Here is a 16,575-nt window from a genome sequence, read left to right on the forward strand (position 1 = left end):
GGGCTGGCTTTGTTTCACCTCCTCACACCAGCACCCTGCTCTTGTACCTATGTAGTTCATGATGAATCCTTGTCCCTTGCCAAAGATGAGCCCAGCGGGGTCCGAGTGGAACTGGATGGTGAGGTCGGGGCTGGAGGAGTAGAGCTTCTGGGGGCCGCTGCTGCCCACGTACTGCCCCAGGATGCGGGAGGAGAGCTCGTCCCCGTCGTAGATGGTCAGGATGTCGCTGTTGGTGATGTTCAGGCTGAGAGGAGAGTTTGGTTAGAGAGCAGCGTGTGCCGGGAGCCCAGGCAGGACACAGCGGTGCAGGGCTCAAGGGACAGCCAGGTGACCTCCCTCTGGGTCACCTCCCTCCGGGTCACCTCCTTCTGGGTCACCTCCGTCCCGGTCACTCCCTCCGGGGGGTTCGAGGCTGGGTTCCCCGGTCCCCGCCGCTCCACAAGAGCCGCGCTTGTCCCCGCGGCCACCAGAGCGCAGTGGCGGCCCGCGGATGGCGGGGACAGACGGGGACAGCGGGCAGGGATGGCTGCAGCCTCTGTCCACGCCGGGAATGCGGCTGCCCTGGAGCCGAAGGGGACGGGGGGGCTCGCAGCTCTTCCTCCCGCTCCGAGGCCAGGGCAGGGGATGGATGCACACGCCGGGGACACAGCTTTGGTGTCGGGAGGGTTCAGGGGATGGATGCACACACCAGGGACACAGTTCTGGTGTCGGGAGGGTTCTCTGCATGCCGGGGCTGGCAGTGTGAGTGGGTGGGCAGTGACACCCCTTCCCTGCTGGCTGTCCTGCCGTGTCCACGCCCCAGAAAGGCTCCCCAGGGCTGGGAGCACAGCCGGCACCGGGGCCCCGCTGCCGGTGGCACGGGAGGGACAGGGGCAGGGACAAACCTCCTCCTTTCCCGGGAGAGGAGAGCACCAGGATGCTCCCAGCCACACGGGAGATGCCTGAGCTGATCCCCAAATGTTTTATTAGGAATGTTCTTGGAGGGAGCCCAGCTAATCCCCGTGGCAAGCTGACATTTGTAGTAAATCTCTGCTTTCTGTCAAACACGATTTTCTCAGTGACATTTATGCCTGATGACTTCAAATCACTTGGCCTCCAGTTCTGCTCAGCCCCAGCACCCACAGAGCTGGGAGAGGTGTGCTGGGAGCTTCAACTTGGGATTTTATGGGGAGCTTTAAAATCTTTATGACTCTAAGCCTCTACTTGAAACACGTCCTCCTCTTGAAAACCCAAAATAGCATCAAAGGAGGCTCCCGCTGCAGCAGCAGCGTTTCCATGCCAAGAACTCTCAGCCTGGCATTGGATCCCATTCCCCTCTGACCCCAGCACATTCAGCCTGGGCCTGCTGAGTGGCTCTGCTCCCTTAGTGCCTGTGTTTCACATTCAGCCCAAAGATTGAGCTGTTTCCATCCCATGGATGCCCCCAGGCTCTCCTAACCCCACATGACCCAGCTGCTGACGTGCTGGGTGCCACCCCAGGAGCACATGGCTGTGTGCTGCTGTGGCACTGCTCCCTGTGGAGAATTCCAGAGCTGTTGGAGCAGCAGTTCACTGCTGCTATGGATTGTGTAATGGTGCTTTGAACTCAGGGAGCAACACTCAGTCCTGCCCAGGGTGCCAAGTGCTTCAAAGGGAATTATGGAAGCTCTGAGGGGGAGAACAGGGCATGGCAAGACTCTTCCCTGTTAGGGAGTTGAGGCTCTGGCACAGATTGTCCAGAGAAGCTGTGGCTGCCTCATCAATGGAAATGTCCAAGGCCAGGTTGGAAGGGACTTGGAGGAACTTGGGATAATGGAAGGTGTCCTTGCCCATGGGAAATCAGATTTTAGGTCCCTCCCACCCAAACTGTTCTGGAATTCTGTGATTCCACGGTGGAGGCGAGGGGAGCAGGATACTGCAGCAAAATGAGACGAGCACTTCTGGGGCAGAGACAGACACCGAGCTCCTGGGCTACTCACAGCTGGATGTCCAGGAAGAGCCGCTTCTCCTCGCCCACGTGGATCCTCCAGATGCAATCCTCCCCCTCCGTGTAGGGCTCCGGCCAGTTGGGGGACAGGATCACCCCGGCCACAGCAGTCAGCTCCCCTCCACACGTGGCTGTGGGGGCAAGGGGTGGGCAGGGCTCAGCGGGGACCCCGGGGTGTCACCCCACACCCCGCAGTGCCCACGGGCAGGGCAGGGCAGGGCTGACCTCGGCACAGCGGCTCCGTGTCGTTCCAGTAGGGGTCCCGCATGTTGATGCACTCGATGACGGCAGGGCCCTGCTCCAGGGAGTGCCCGGGGTCACAGGTGAACTCCACAGTGGTGCCCAGGTTGTAGGTGGGGTCGGAAGTGGTGAAGTTCCCGTTCTGGATGTAGGGCTCGTAGCAGTGGCCCCGCTCAAAGGCTGGAAGAGATCCTTGTTAGCTTTAGGGACACGGAGCCTCTCCCTTCTCACTGAGCTTCCCCAGGCCCTGCTGCTGTCCCATGAGAACCTGACCCCGCATCCCCACCTGCATGGATGGCCTCTTCCAGGGAGCATTTACAGCTAGGATTAACAACAATTTATCCATTCTGAGCCACACAGGCCTCACCAAACCCCACTGCCATGGTGGTTCAGCACTAGGGGTGTGCTCAGGGCACTGCCAGGCACTGTGTTTCCTGTGGATGCCATGGGACAGAGAGACACGGCAAGTGTTTCTCACAGCGGCTTGTGAGAATTTTTAGGGAGCTGTAAGGATGTGATAACTGTTCAGTGTAAACAATCTGCAGGTGGCATTTTTCTACTTTGCCTTTCTGTTCCTCTCAAGGACAGTGTGTGAGGAAGATGTTTTTGTTAGTTAGCCAATCAAATGGAATCTATTGTATCACTCTATATAAACTGTGTGGTTCTCTTGAATAAAGCCTTCTTTGCTCTTTCTACAATCCTGCCTGTTCCTGTGTTATTATCGGTGCAAGAGTGACAGTTTCCCAAGCTGGGGATGCCAAGCCATCCATCATGGGATTGCTCAGGGCTCCATCCTGCAGTGGGACTCGATGACAACAGCAGCTACAGAGGGTCACCAGCCCTGCCCGCGCTGGGGACAGCCAGCACCCTTCCCACTGCCCCTGGGTGTCCTGGCTGAGCCAGGCACTGCTCCCGGTCCCTGCACGGGGACACAGCACCTTCGAAGCGGATGTTGAAGGCGGTGGCGGCGGCGGGCTCCTCGGCGAGGAAGTCGATCCTGATGGAGGAGCCGTCGCTGATGACGCCCTCGAAGGGAACGCTGTCGGCGCGCAGCGAGTCGTAGAGCACGGCCGAGCGGTTGGTGTCCCCGCTGTACACCACCATCCTGTGGGGACACGGGCCGTGGCACACGGGACAGCGCCCCCGAGTCCCTCCCGGACACAAGGGGGGTGAGCTGCAGCAGCTGGGGCAAGCTGGGACCTTCCAGGTTTTGGTGTGTTCTGGGGTTTTCTCTCCGAGATGGATAGGGAGGGGCTGGAGCGTGTCCAGGGATGGGAATGGAGCTGGGGAAGGGGCTGGAGCACCAGGAGCAGCTGAGGGAGCTGGGAAAGGGGCTCAGCCTGGGGAAAAGGAGGCTCAGGGGGGACCTTCTGGCTCTGCACAACTCCTGACAGGAGGGGACAGCCTGGGGGTCATGCTCTGCTCCCAGGGAACAAGGGATAGGATGAGAGGAAATGGCTTGTGTCAAGGAAGGTTTAGACTGGATAACAAGGATATCAGGGAAAATTTCTTTCCCAAAAGGGCTGACAAGCATTGAAACAGGCAGCCAGGGGCAGTGGTGGAGTTCCCATCCCTGGGGGGTTTAACAGTCATGTAAATGTGGAGACATGGTTTAGTGGTGGCCTTGGCAGTGCTGGGGGACAGTTGAACTCAATGATCTCAGAGGGCTTTCCCAACCCAAATAATTCCATTTTTCTGTATTTAGTGCCCAGGAACAGGCCCTGCTCCTCACCCCGTGCAGAAGAAGCCCCCTGGGTGCCAGGGCTGTGAGGAAACAGCTCCTGGAGCCTCACCTGTCCTTCTCAGTCAGCAGGAGCTTCTCAAAGTGCAGGTGCAGCTTCTGGCCCGGGGGGGCCCCGATGGCCCACACGCAGTACATGCTGCCAGAGTGGTTCCCGCTGTAGCTGGGGGACAGCACGCGGCCGATGGTGGCATTGTGCACTGTCCCTCCGCAGGGAGCTGCAACACAGAGCACAGCCCCGCTGCGATGGGCACGGTGCCATCTGTGCTGCCCTCTGCCCAGCTCTGCTCACAGTGCCCAGGGCACAAACCTCTCGCCTGGCTCTGCTTTGCTCTGTCTGTACATATTAATACTCACAAATGTATATTTATACTCACAGCAGACATAAAATCTTAATTTCCTTTGCTGCCTAACGAGGGGACAGATTCTGCTGTCAGACCACCTGTGGCACCTCAGGCCATGCCCTGTGCAGAGCTGGGCATTGCTCCACACCCCCTTAAAACAACATTCATCTCATGGGGCAAAGACAAGCACTCATATTTTCTCTGTGGGGCCCAGCTTCCCACCACGGGGCTGGCACGTGCAGGTACCTGAGCAGATGGGCTCGGGGCTGCTCCAGTGGGGCCGGGATGCATTGATGCAGGTCAGCATGCGGGGGCCCTGCAGCTCGTAGCCCAGGTGACAGTGGAAGTGAGCGATGCCACCCGAGTGCAGATCCATCACCGTCACCTCTCCGAAGTCAGGCCTCCGTGGGAAGTTGCAGCTCAGCATAAACACTGGAACAGGCACACGTTGGGAGCTCAGGGCTCAGCTGCTCCCAGCCGCCCCGTGGGGACGTGCTGGATGTGCCCACGTGTCACACAGAGCAGCAGCAGAGCACCACCAACCCCCCACTGCCGCTGCTTCCCCACCTGTTACTGCTCCTGCCCAGACCCAGTTTCTATTTTAAAAATAATTTGCTGAAACTCATTTATTTTTTAAAGCTCTTCGAGGTAAAAAATAGACTGGCAGTGTGAGTGTGTGCAGGAGGAGCTGCTGCACGGGGACAGAAACGGGGCAAGGCGGGTGCGAGAGGCACAGCCAGCACTGGGGTTGGGGACACCAGGGCACACTGAACCCTCTACCCTGGGCACAACACCTCAACCCACCCCAGCCCGTGCTCTGGGGGTGAAACAGGAGCGTGGCTTCTCTGTGGGGGCACAGCCCACTGGTTTGACCCTGCAGCCAAGTGGGACTGACCCCAAACCCCCCTGCCCACGCTGGGGACACACCCACCCTGGTAGTGGAGCTGGAAGGTCCCCACCACGTCGTCCTGGAAGGTGCGGAAGTAGACGGAGATGGTGTTGGTGGGGCTGCGGATCACCTGGCCCTCCACCAGAAGGGTCTGGTTGGCCAAGACCACCAGGGCGTCGCCGTCCACGCCACGGATGGACAGGACCTCCCCATCTGACAGGTTCACGCTCTTCACCTGCGGGGAGCAGAGACCTGAGAGCTGTGGGGACCCCAGTGGTCACATCCCAGCCCAGCACAGTGCTGCAACAAAACCAGGGCACTCCTCAGGGTCTGGTGCTCACCACCCACCCCGTGCACCAGGAAACCTCCCCAGGATCCCTCACCCCACTGGGGAACGCTTGGGGAGCCACTCAGCAAGTGCATCTAATGAGTAGTTCCAAAAGGCTTTAATTATTATTTGGAAATAGCTGAGCAGTAACCTCACATTTACATTTCACGTCCATTTAGCTTAATAAATGGGCTCATATTTCAGCAGAAAGATGCTCATCAGACCGTTTGTTTCCCTGAGTGTGTGAGGCCCGGGGCTCTATATTTAGCACCAGCCCAGCCGTGATTGGGAGCGCTCCCGACGATGTTGTGACTGCAGGGATTTGTGGCTGTTGTCACCGCCGTGCCCACCTCCCCCTGGCACACAGGGCTGGCATGTGCCCTACGCCAAGGGCACTGCATGCAGCCACCCCCAGCCCTCAGCATCCTGAGCCTGCTCCTGAAGGAAATCCCTGGAAAAGTTTGTTCCTCGCTGCAAAGCTGGATTAACAACCCCAGGCTGGTTCGGGGCATGCCTGGGCTCACCCCAGCCCATGTTTCAATCCAAGAGGAGCTGATTTGGCCTTATTTTTCCAGCTGGTCCTGGCAGGGAAAAGCATTGTCTGGAGCACGTACAACTCTGACCCCCAGCCTGCCCTGGGTCATTTCTTCTTTTCCAGATATTGCCTCAAAAACGTGCCCCATCCCAGCATGGCCAGCACACACTGTGCCTGGTGGGATGGCTCAGATCTGGTTATTAATAAATGGGATGAACTAGGTGTTATTTGGGTGAATTATTTGGAGTCCAAGGATCCAAGCAAGCTCCATATGATGCCTGAAATTTCCCCCAGCTCCCACTGGGACAGAGTTTTGCTTCTCCAGCTGGGTCTGGCTCCCTGCAAAGATTTTTCCAAGGTGTTTCTAACAGATTTTGCTCTGCAATCGCTTGAAGCCAAACCTGTTCCCCAGCTGGGTCCCTCCAGTGCTGGTGGCACCACGCACATGACACAGAGCCAAATCACTCTGGGAAATTGGGAAGGGGATTCGGGGGAGCAGCTGGAGCAGGCAGAGCTCTGCGGAAGGGAGGAAGCTGGGGAGCAGTGCTGGGTGTCACGGGACACACACTCAGTTCCACCAGCAGCCTCCCCCCGGTGAAGCCAGGGGAGCAGGGTGCCACCACAAGTGCCATTCCCTGTGCCAGCAGCAGGCTGGCATTCCCAGAGGAGCCTGGAGTAAGCAGGGAGTGCAGACACTGCCGTGGCCCTGTGCCAGGGACCGTCAGCCCTGCGAGAGGGACCATATGTGCGAGCTCCTGCCAGGGCTGGGAGCACGGGCTCTGACTTCAATCACTGCCTGCACCCACAGCAGCTCCTGCAGAGCCTTGGGAAGGCAGCAGGGATCCTCGAGCCAGCCTGCCAGCCTCGCTCACCCACTGGAAAAACCTCTTTAGGGAAATTCTATCTCCTGCCAAGAAGATTCAAGGATTTTAAAAATAAATGTAAGTTCACGAAGCATTCGGAGAGCTGGCTGCTCCCAGCTGCCAGGGCTGGCACAGGCAGGGACACAGCTCTCCCTGGAATGCTGAGAGGGGTGCAAGGAGGGGCAGTGAGCTGAGCAGGGACCCCGAGCTCTCACACAGCCGAGGGCAGCTCCCAGCCTTTCCCAGGACCATGCCCGACATCCAGGCTTTGTGTCCTCCCTGCACCGAGTGAGGTCTGGCTCCAAAGGAAGTGGAGTGTCCCCGTGTCCTCCTGCATGGCTCCCAGTGCCTGCAGGAGCAGTTTTGGGCAGGGCTGGAATGCCACAGGCATTTCTGTCACCCCCTGGCTGTCTCACAGCCCTGCAGGGAGAGGTGACTGCCCATGCAGGGGCTCCTGTCCCGGGGCTTCTCTCTGCTCTGCAGATGCCTTTAATGAGATCCCCAGGGTAAGAGGCAGCACTTCCCCTGCCACAGGAGCTGGGAATCCAACCCAAACCCCTCTGATGGGACCCCACAGCCCAGGTTATCCAGTGCCTTCCCTTTGGAATTCACCCCCAGCCCTGAGCCGGTGGTGCTGCAGCACAGGGCACTGCCAGCTGCAGAGGAGGCCATGCTCCAGCAGCACCGACCTGCTGTTGTGATTTAATTTGTCTGAAACGCTCCAAAGCATCAGCAAAGCAAAATGCAAAGCTTGGGGGGGTGAAGAGGCCAATTTTATGCTCCATTAAAACCTCAGCTCGCAACGCAGTGAGGTCAGGAGTGGTGTCACCTGATGGATTACGGACAGAGGCGAATTTACAGCAGAGCAGCCTGTCCTCACCACCCTGTGGATCTCAGGAGACAGCTGCTGTGTCCAGCTCCTTCTCCACTGCCATGGAGAAGTGGCTGAGCTGCTCAGGCCCTGCAGTGCTCAGCCTGTACCACTGCTGCTCCCAGGGCCACCTCCCCACCAGGGCTGGCAGCCACGGTGGCCTCGTGGCCAGCCCCTGCCTGTGCCCACCTGGAGGACAGCAGGGACAGCCCCGCTGGAACTCCAGCTCCTTTTAATGCACGCTTTTAATTACACAAATTCAAAGTGAAGGGATTTAAATTGGATGCAAATGGTGACAGGGGGAAATCACAAGAAAGGATTGCAGGCAGCATGGAGACCCTGGGCTGGATTCACCTGGAGAGGGTTTGGAATGGGCAGAGACCCCTGCCCTGCTTGCAGCCTCACCAGGCTGAGGGATGCTCATTTTGTGGGGAGCTGATGGTGCAGTGGTGCTCATCAGCTTGGGTGAGACCCCCTGCTCTGACGGGTGGGCATTTGCTGGGCACCTGCCCCAGCCAGAGCAGGAACCTGGGCTGCCCTCCTGGGCTTCCTCACCCCAGAGCCACCCAAACCCTCCCAGCAAAGAGGGGGTGCAGAGGGCAGGGAGCTGGTGGCCCTATCCCACCAAGTGCCTTTTTAACAACCTGCTGCCAGCGCCTCTTGGTTAAATTAATTGCGTGACATTTAAAGAGTTTGATCATCGCTGACATTCAGGATGTTCCAGCTCCCTCATTGAGTTAATTTATTTCAAAGCCTCAGAAAAAAATCTATTTTTTCCCCAGAAAGAGCTGTTTTATCAAGGGAAGGTGCCCAGGGCAGAGGTGCCCAAGGCTTGGCACCATTTGCTGCAGTGAGCATTTGTGGTATTCACATTCTCTGGAAAAATCCCTTTGCCCAGGATTTTTCTCCTGGGAAGCTGAGAAGCCTCAGAGAAAAAGGAAAATATTATCTCATTTGCGTCTCCTATGTTTTGCTGCTTTGGAATGTGGTTGGAGATTGTTTACCAACAAGTGATTGTTTCATTGGGCTTCTGATGTGAATTGTTTTAACTTATTGGCCAATTGGGGCCAAGCTGTGTTGAGACTCTGGAAAGAGTCACGAGTTTTCATTATTATCTTTTTAGCATTCTGTAAGTATCCTTTCTGTATTCTTTAGTATAGTATAGTTTAGTATTCTTTAATATAATATAGCATCATAAAATAATAAATTAGCCTTCTGAGAACACGAAGTCAAATTCATCATTCCTTCCTTGCTCTGGGGGCAACGCAAGTACAATAACCAATTGTATTGTTAAAAATATGATCAAGAATATACAATAAAACAAATAAACAATCTGGCAGTGGGCAGAGCCCCGGGCAGGGCTCACCTGGAGCTCGACGCCGTAGCCGGTGTAGACGGTGACGTTGTAGGTGCACTGCAGGTACCCGTGCAGGGGCAGCGGCGGGTAATCCGTGGAGTCGATGTAGCCCTCGGGGTCGTGGAAGCTCATGCTGCAGAGCACTGAGGGGACACACGGCGGGGTCACACCCAGGGCACGTCACTCTCACCCCCCAAAACCCAGCAATCCCTGCCCCATCAGTGATCCCACGGAATTACAGAACACAGAGTGGTTTGGGTTGGAAGGGACACTAAAGCCCAGCCCTTGTCATGGGCAGGGACACCTTCCACTAAGCCAGGGTGCTCTAAGCTCCATCCAACCTGGCCTTGGACACTTCCAGGGATCCAGGGGCAGCCACAGCTTCTCTGGGCAACCTCTTCCAGGGCCTCACCACCCATACAGGGAGGAATTTCTCCCCAATATCCCATCTAACCCTTCCCTCTGGAAGTGGGAAGCCATTCCCCCTTCTCCTGACACTCCAGCCCCTTGTCTAAATTCCCTCTCCAGCTCTCTTGAAGCCCCTTTAGGAACTGGAAAGAGCTCTGAGCTCTTCCTGAAGCTCTTCCTGAAGCTCTCCCAGCTCTCCCAGGCAGGACAAGTGTTTCCTCCCTCCAATCACAAAATGCATGAAGAGCAGATTTTAGGCAGCCCCCAAACCCGGGTGGTGTCCTGATTTTGGAGGGGGGCTGCCTAAACACAGGCGTGCTGCACTCCCCACCAGTGCCACAGCCCTGTGCCCAGCTCAGCTCACCCGGGGTGGGCTCCGTGGTGGTGACAGTGGTGGTGACGATGGTGGACGTGGTGGTTTCCTGGCTCTCCTCTGGCGCAGAGCCGTGCGCGTCCCTCTCCGCGCCCTTGGTTGGGATGACGGCAGCGCCAGCGGGAGCCGCGGTCGGAGCCTCCCCAGCATCCCCCGTGCTGTCAGGGAAGGGCTGGGGGACAGCTGGGGGCAGGGTGGAAGGGGAGATCTGCAGAGTAGGGCGGCTGGTGGTGGCCTGCTCCACCCAGGGCAGCTCTGGGGGGCTCTGCTCCGTGTCCTCTGCTGGCACCCGCAGCCCTGGGGCGGCCGTGGGGAGCCTGGAGCTCCGTGGGCTGGAGGGGGAGGCAGTCCCAGGGGGCCCTGCCGGGGTGGGCTTCAGCCTTGGGTGTTTCCTTCCCGTGTTTACTTGCTTTAGAGTCGGTGGCTTTTTCTTGACAGGGGAAGTTTGCTTGGCATCAGGTCTGGGGGCAGCAGCGGCCGTGGGCAGGGGCGGTGTGGTCTCCTCTGGGGCTGGCAGGAGGTTGAGGGCAGTGCCCTTCCCCTGCTCCCCAGCTCCAGGGTCTGAACCCAGGGCATGCCCAAAATCCTCAGCTCCACCAGTCAAAGCCGTGCTGTGTCCCAGCTCTGCAGCTCCACCTCCCATCTTCTCCACAGGTTCATCCTCAGCCAGAGGGTCCGGGCTGGCCGGCGCCAGCGCTGCCCCCGATCCGCTGTCTGCAAAAAACAGGGAGAAGTGGGACTTGGGCAAAAATGGGCATGAAATTAGAAATTTCGTGTGCTGCTGGTGTGAAATCAGCCCCCTGGGAAGCTGCAGGAACACCCACCACTTCCCAAAGAAGGAACAAGCGGCCCCCACAGCACAACACACCCCGGCACCGCCGTGCTGGGCAAACCCAACCCAACATTTGTTGGGAACAGGGATGGGCAGGAAAGAGGGAGTGACCAAAGCCACCCAGCACCGCTCTGGCCAGGGGGTAATTGCATAAATACAGATTTATCCCTGCTGTGGGGTGACCTGGCTGTGATCCACGGGCTGGAATTCGCCGGGAGCTCTGCGAGATGCCGCAAAGCGCCCGAGAGTCAACGCTTTCCATGGAAACAGCAGTTGCCAGGGAAAGCACTTAATGCACGGTACTTAAAGACCATAATTCCAGCCCCCTCATGTCCCCTGGGAGGGTTTGGAGCCTATGGAACGCAGGGTCTCCGTCCCTCTGTGGGCACAGGGGGTCTCAATCCCCCAGCCCCACTGCTGGCCTGGGGCTGCCAGGCACCAGCTGAGCCCTAAAGCAGCTCCAGCTGCTGTGACATGCCTGCTGTGACATGCCTGCTGTGACATGCCTGTGGTGGCAGCCAGGACACGTGGCCACCACAGCACCAGCTCTCCACGGGATGGGGGCTGGAGCAGCAGTCAGGGTTTCCTTCCCAAGCAGACTCCAGGTAAACCTCGGCTCACCTCGGTAGTTCAGGTGCTTTAAACAGAAGCACAACTCCTGGGTTGCATTTAACTTGAGGTTTTCTGTCTCAAATTCTGCTAATTAAGGTAGGACTGGAATGAAAAGGAGGGAAAAAATGGAGCTTTTGTATGTGAATCCTGAAACATTGTGGGTGCCACTGCCCAGAGGGCCCGAGGGAGGGCACAAGCAGCCTGTGCAGAGGGACTGAGCAGCGCTGAAAACTGACTTTGCTCCATCTCCTGGAAAACAGAAGCAGTTTCTGGCAAGAACCAAAGATAAGGAACGCAACAGGGAAAGGCAAAAGCTGGGGAATTAGCCTGAAGGATGGAGCTGCCAAAACTCTGGCAGTCCCTACACTGCTCCTCAGTCCAGGAGAGTCCTTGGACACTCTGCTGGTGCCTGGGCAGCTCCTTTGCCCCTGGGACAGAGCTGTGCCTGCCCCAAGCCCCTTCACCCTGCTGCAGCCACCAGCAAACCTGTCCCGGCCCCCGAGGGCTTCCTGGCCTCTCCTGCTGTTTGCCACAAGTTAAAGCATTAATTCCTTAATTAGGAAGTGGTTCAGCAAATCCATCACCCATTCCCTGAGCGCATCAGGAGACATTTCACACACATCATCTGCAACCACCAGCTTGTGTCAGCTCTGAATAATCTCCCCGCAGGAAGGCTGGGTGCCTCAGTGTCCCCACACTTCTGGGGAGGACCAGAAGGTTCCACACCAGGAGCTTTCAGACCCTCTGCTTGTTTCTTGGTGCGTCTGCTTCCCTCTCCATCTCAGCCTCCATGGGCTGATGGGGGGAATGTCCCCAAGGCTGTGCCAGTGGCAGCTCTCCTTCCCTGAGAGTTTTGCAGGGTTCTTCTCTTCCTCCCCCACGCCAAGCCCGGGAGGAGCAGTCGGTGGCTGCTCTCCCATGGCCCCGGTGACAGTTTTAGCACTCTGCAGCAAAAGGTTTTGTCCATGATGGGAGAGGATGAGGCTCTCAGACACAGGGGAGGAAGCACAGCCCTGGGAGAGGAGGGGGCTTGCTGGCTGGCAGGACATGGTGGGACATGGTGGGACATTCTGGGACATTCTGGGACATTCTGGGACATTCTGGGGCACTGGCTCACAGCAGGACAGTCAAAGATCCTGAGTCCTTAAAGCCGACACATTCCCAAAAACACCAACCCTGCATCCCCGGGTTATTTGTCATGTGAACCCTAATTCTGAATGGATTGTGCCTTTAAACCATATTTTATGCTTTTGGAAAGCTGACTAATTCCTTATTAGATCCTTTGCCAGGATGCATTTACTCGATTCTGTCTTTAACAAAGCATGAAATAAAACACTCTGTAAAGCGACTCCTTAATGAGACACTAAACATGCCGGGGTTTGTAAAGGGCAAACGCATTCCAGGGAAGGGAGAGGGCGGAACACAGCCGGGCTGGAGCAGGGGAGGGGCAGGCACGGGCATCCGGGATCGATAAGGGCTTGTTCCACATTATCAGGGAGAGAATTGATTGTGGATCTCAGCTCCTGACTGATCGCCACCCCCAAAGCCGAGCTGTGCTCTGGGTGCTGCCCCAGAGCCCCCAGAGCCCCCTGCCCACCCATTCCTGCCTGGAGCCTGTTTGGGGAGCAGAACTGAGCATCCCCAGCCTTAAGGAAGGGTTGCAGAGGGTTTCCATGTTTGCAGGGCCAGGGTGGGATTTGGGGAGACCCTTCCCACTGATCTGAATTCCAGCTGCCATCCCACCACCTCCGAGGTCCATGGGGTGATCGTGGCCACACAGGATCCTCCCCAGCTGCCAAAACTCATCCTGCTCTGTGCAAGTGATCAATCCAGAGCTGCTGGAAGAGAAATGGTCACCCTGAATGGTCTGACCTTGATCTAATCTGGAGGAAATAAACACTATTGAGATGCACAAGGGGTTTATCTTGTACCTCCATCAGGAGCTCTCCAAGGGCAGTTTGGCACTGGGAATCCTTCTCCAAACCCATGGAAAGCTCCCTGGTGGCCCTGCATGCCTCGCTACCCCCGAGGGTGGCACGGGGGGCTCTGTGCTGTGCCCAGCAGCGTGGTGGGCACAGCAGCTGCTCCTGCAGGATGGGCCAGGCAGGGCCGGGACAGTTTGGGGCACAAAGTGACCTTAACACAGAAGGACAGCTGGCGTCCAGGTCTATTCTGGGCCGTGCCTGGGTGTGTGCAAACACTGCAGGAAGCTGGGCTCCGGGGAGGGAGGATGTCTCCATCCAGCCTCAGCCCCCACAGTTTATACTTAGCCACGGCGGAAGCGGCGGTGCCGAGCCTGGGAGGTGTGTGGGAGCTGCCAGAGGGGCACAGCCCCATCCCCGGGCTGGGCTGGTGGCACCAGGCTCTGGAGAGGCAGCAGGACAGGAGGGGTGGCAGGGCAGCAGCTCCCAGAGCATCTCCTCTCACACAGACACAGCACTGGGTGTTGGCAGGGAACCAAACACCCACCCACCTGCAGCAACAGCACAGAGGCACCAAAATCCTCCTCCCCAGCCCCAAAGCTTCATCCCCATGCGAGAGGGTCCCCAGGACGCCCAGCCAGGCCCGTGTCCCGTGGGCAGCTGTGCCCAACACGCCGCTGCTGCTCCAGAGGTGCCGTGGCACCAGGAGAACCTGACTGCCAAGATACCTCAGCCAGAGGGGTTTAGAGGAATTAGAGAGCTGCAAATGCCTGATAAAAGGCTGCTGGAATAATCACAAAGGCCTCGTTTCGCTGCTGTGCTCCTGAAAGAGGCAAAGCAGGAGTAGCCCTATCACAGCTCCCATTACTAATGCCGATGGAATCGCCTGAGCACTGCTCCAGGGAGGGCAGCGCGATTGCTCCAGCTCAGGAGTCACTGTCCGGAAGGGTTTAGGATCTGATTGCAGCAGAAATGAATAAAGCTGATCCAGGCACTATTAGCGGTGATGTTCAGCTCTGCCTGTGTCAGGCTCAGACGCATTCAGGGGTGCTGGGCTGGGATAATCCTGCCCAGAGATGCTGCTGGCATCGTACCCAAGCCCTTGTGGAGAGCTGGGGTTTATCCTGCACTGCCCAGCACCCTCTGCCCGCAGGCTGAGCCCCTGGAGTTCCCCATTCCACGTGGCTGATGCAGCAGGGTTGGCAGGAGCTGCCGTGCACGCCTGTGGAGGAGCAGGATCACCCCAGCTGGGGACGAGTTCATCCGGATCTTGGATAAATCAGGGATATTGAGGCAGGTCCTGGTGTAATCCTTCTTCCTCAGAGGGCTGGGGGTGGGAAGGGGCACCCTGGGCACCTTCTGCTCTCCTACTCCTTCCCATGCCAACCCCCAGCGTGTGCCACACGCTTCATCCTCAGGGAGGAAAAAGAGAGTTTGGGTGGGAAGAGAAAAAGCAGATTGTGTCCACCAAAACACTTGGCTGTGATTGGTTTGGTTTCGGATTTTAAAAGCTTTTGGCCTTGAATCCTGAAGAGCAGAAAACCCTTAATTGAAACCATCTTTCACTTCCCGAGCGTCCCCGCAGGCGGATGCAGCCTCTGCCTGCGAGCAGCAGATGCGAATCCCAGGTTTCCCCGCAGCCACAGTTTCAGCAGAACAAGTTTTTTCCAACAGGAAAGGAAAAAAACCAACCGTTTTCCTCAAGAGCATCCTGTCGGCTCCCCCTCTAAGCAAATAAAGCCGTGGCAATCCGGTGTGGGTGAGTCATGCCCGTGGGAGCTCCGGGAGCCGGCGCTGCCCGCGGCACGGAGCCGCTCCCGGCAAAGGTGAGACGGGGACGGGAGTGTTAAAAATAGGTTAGAAAACTGCCGTAAAATAGTTGATGGATCGTTAAGCATGTACTGTTAGTTGTGTGAAAAACGCGTGTTTTGTGATTGGCTTTTCGCAAATATTAAAATGAATATGGTATGTGTTATGTCAGAAAGTTGTGCTGTGTTAATTTTCTTAAGTAGTGTGGTAAACACAATTTTAGGTTAAACATAATGTTAAAATAGAAACTATGCTAGGTAGGATACTTTTTTTTCCTAAAGAAAGGACTTGCACTGAGATAGCAGCCACAGGACACCTGCATCTTTCAGAGAAAGAGAATTTATCAGAATTTATCAGAATTTATCTCATTATCAGAAGAAACAAACTTCTTCCCACCGTGCTCAGCCCTGAAGACGCCATTAGGATTAAGAGGAAGAAGTTGACACTGACCAGACAGAATCCTGTGTTTGAATGGAATTTATGCATCATATATGAAGTGTATGACTATGCAACAGGCTGTTGCTTTTATGGGTGAATCCTCTGTTAATGTGGGTCTTTTTGGGGGTAATTTTGCCCAAAAAAGTACCTGGACTGTCCGTAACTCTTTGTTTTTATTGTCTCGTATTGTCCAAATCTCAATTGTTCAAATTTTTGTTACTTTAATTATATTACTATTTTTATAACCATTTTATTACAATTAAACTTTAAAAAATTTAAAAACAAGTGATTGGCATTTTTCACAGCTGGGTTATTATACTGTAAAAGGGGGTTAAAAGGGTAGTTGTGAGAAATAGGGGTTTCAACTTGCCATAACACACCTGAGCAAAGTGCACCACGAGCCTGGACAGAACTGTAATGGCCAATCAAACGCCTTAAACCTTCATGCAAATGAAGGATCCAAAAAGAAACCAATCCAGAGGGACAAAAAACAGGATAAAAAGGGGCTTCTGACCCACTGAACTTGGCCTCTCCACCTGGAACATCGGGGGCATTGCTGCTGAAGCAGCCCCAGCAATGGTGCTGCAGCATCCTCGGTGGGAATGCTCCTGCTGGGCCAGGCCCCCTTCCTTTAGGCCTTCCTTTTATTATAATAAATGCTGAAATCACTTCAGCACCGGGAGCCTGCTCTCGTTTTTGGCAGGAGGGCTGTGGATGGACTGCAGTGAACATTCCCCTCGCTGCTGGAGAAAACAGAGAGCTGCTCTCCTCTCTGGCACAGGGTGAAGGTGCCTCTCCCAGCGTGGGTGGCAGCCTGGAAATGCTGGGAGCCTCCAGTGGGAAAACCTGGACTGTTCCACGGAGTAATTAACAGGAGACAATCCAGAAGAAAAAAGATGCCCAGGTTTTGCTCAGGAAGACAGTGCAGCAGAGGCCAAGAAAGTTTGGAGCTGCTTTCCTCCCACTCCAGGGGACACCTGGCTGTCCCTGCTGGGCTGTCCCTCTGTGCCACATCCTCTGCAGGGCAGGCGTGACCAACACCTCGTT

The 16,575-nt window shown here is 56.4% G+C and overlaps 1 protein-coding gene across 2 annotated transcripts in view; it reads right to left on the reverse strand.

Annotated features, from left to right (window-relative positions):
• The window catches only part of SEZ6L (seizure related 6 homolog like), a 37,992-nt gene that overhangs the window by 5,020 nt on the left and 16,397 nt on the right, over nt 1–16,575 (reverse strand). For both annotated transcript variants that reach the window (XM_039724834.1, XM_039724833.1), the window contains exons 2-10: nt 9,907–10,629; nt 9,144–9,277; nt 5,223–5,415; nt 4,538–4,723; nt 4,000–4,165; nt 3,145–3,311; nt 2,192–2,386; nt 1,959–2,097; nt 48–244 (exon numbers count right to left, since the gene is read on the reverse strand). In XM_039724834.1, the coding sequence (XP_039580768.1) occupies nt 48–244; nt 1,959–2,097; nt 2,192–2,386; nt 3,145–3,311; nt 4,000–4,165; nt 4,538–4,723; nt 5,223–5,415; nt 9,144–9,277; nt 9,907–10,629 (2,100 nt within the window). The remainder of the gene's footprint in view (nt 1–47; nt 245–1,958; nt 2,098–2,191; nt 2,387–3,144; nt 3,312–3,999; nt 4,166–4,537; nt 4,724–5,222; nt 5,416–9,143; nt 9,278–9,906; nt 10,630–16,575) is intronic.

This window comes from Passer montanus, unplaced genomic scaffold (assembly GCF_014805655.1).
Source record: "Passer montanus isolate IOZ18808 unplaced genomic scaffold, ASM1480565v1 scaffold53, whole genome shotgun sequence".
Taxonomy (NCBI): Eukaryota; Metazoa; Chordata; class Aves; order Passeriformes; family Passeridae; genus Passer; species Passer montanus.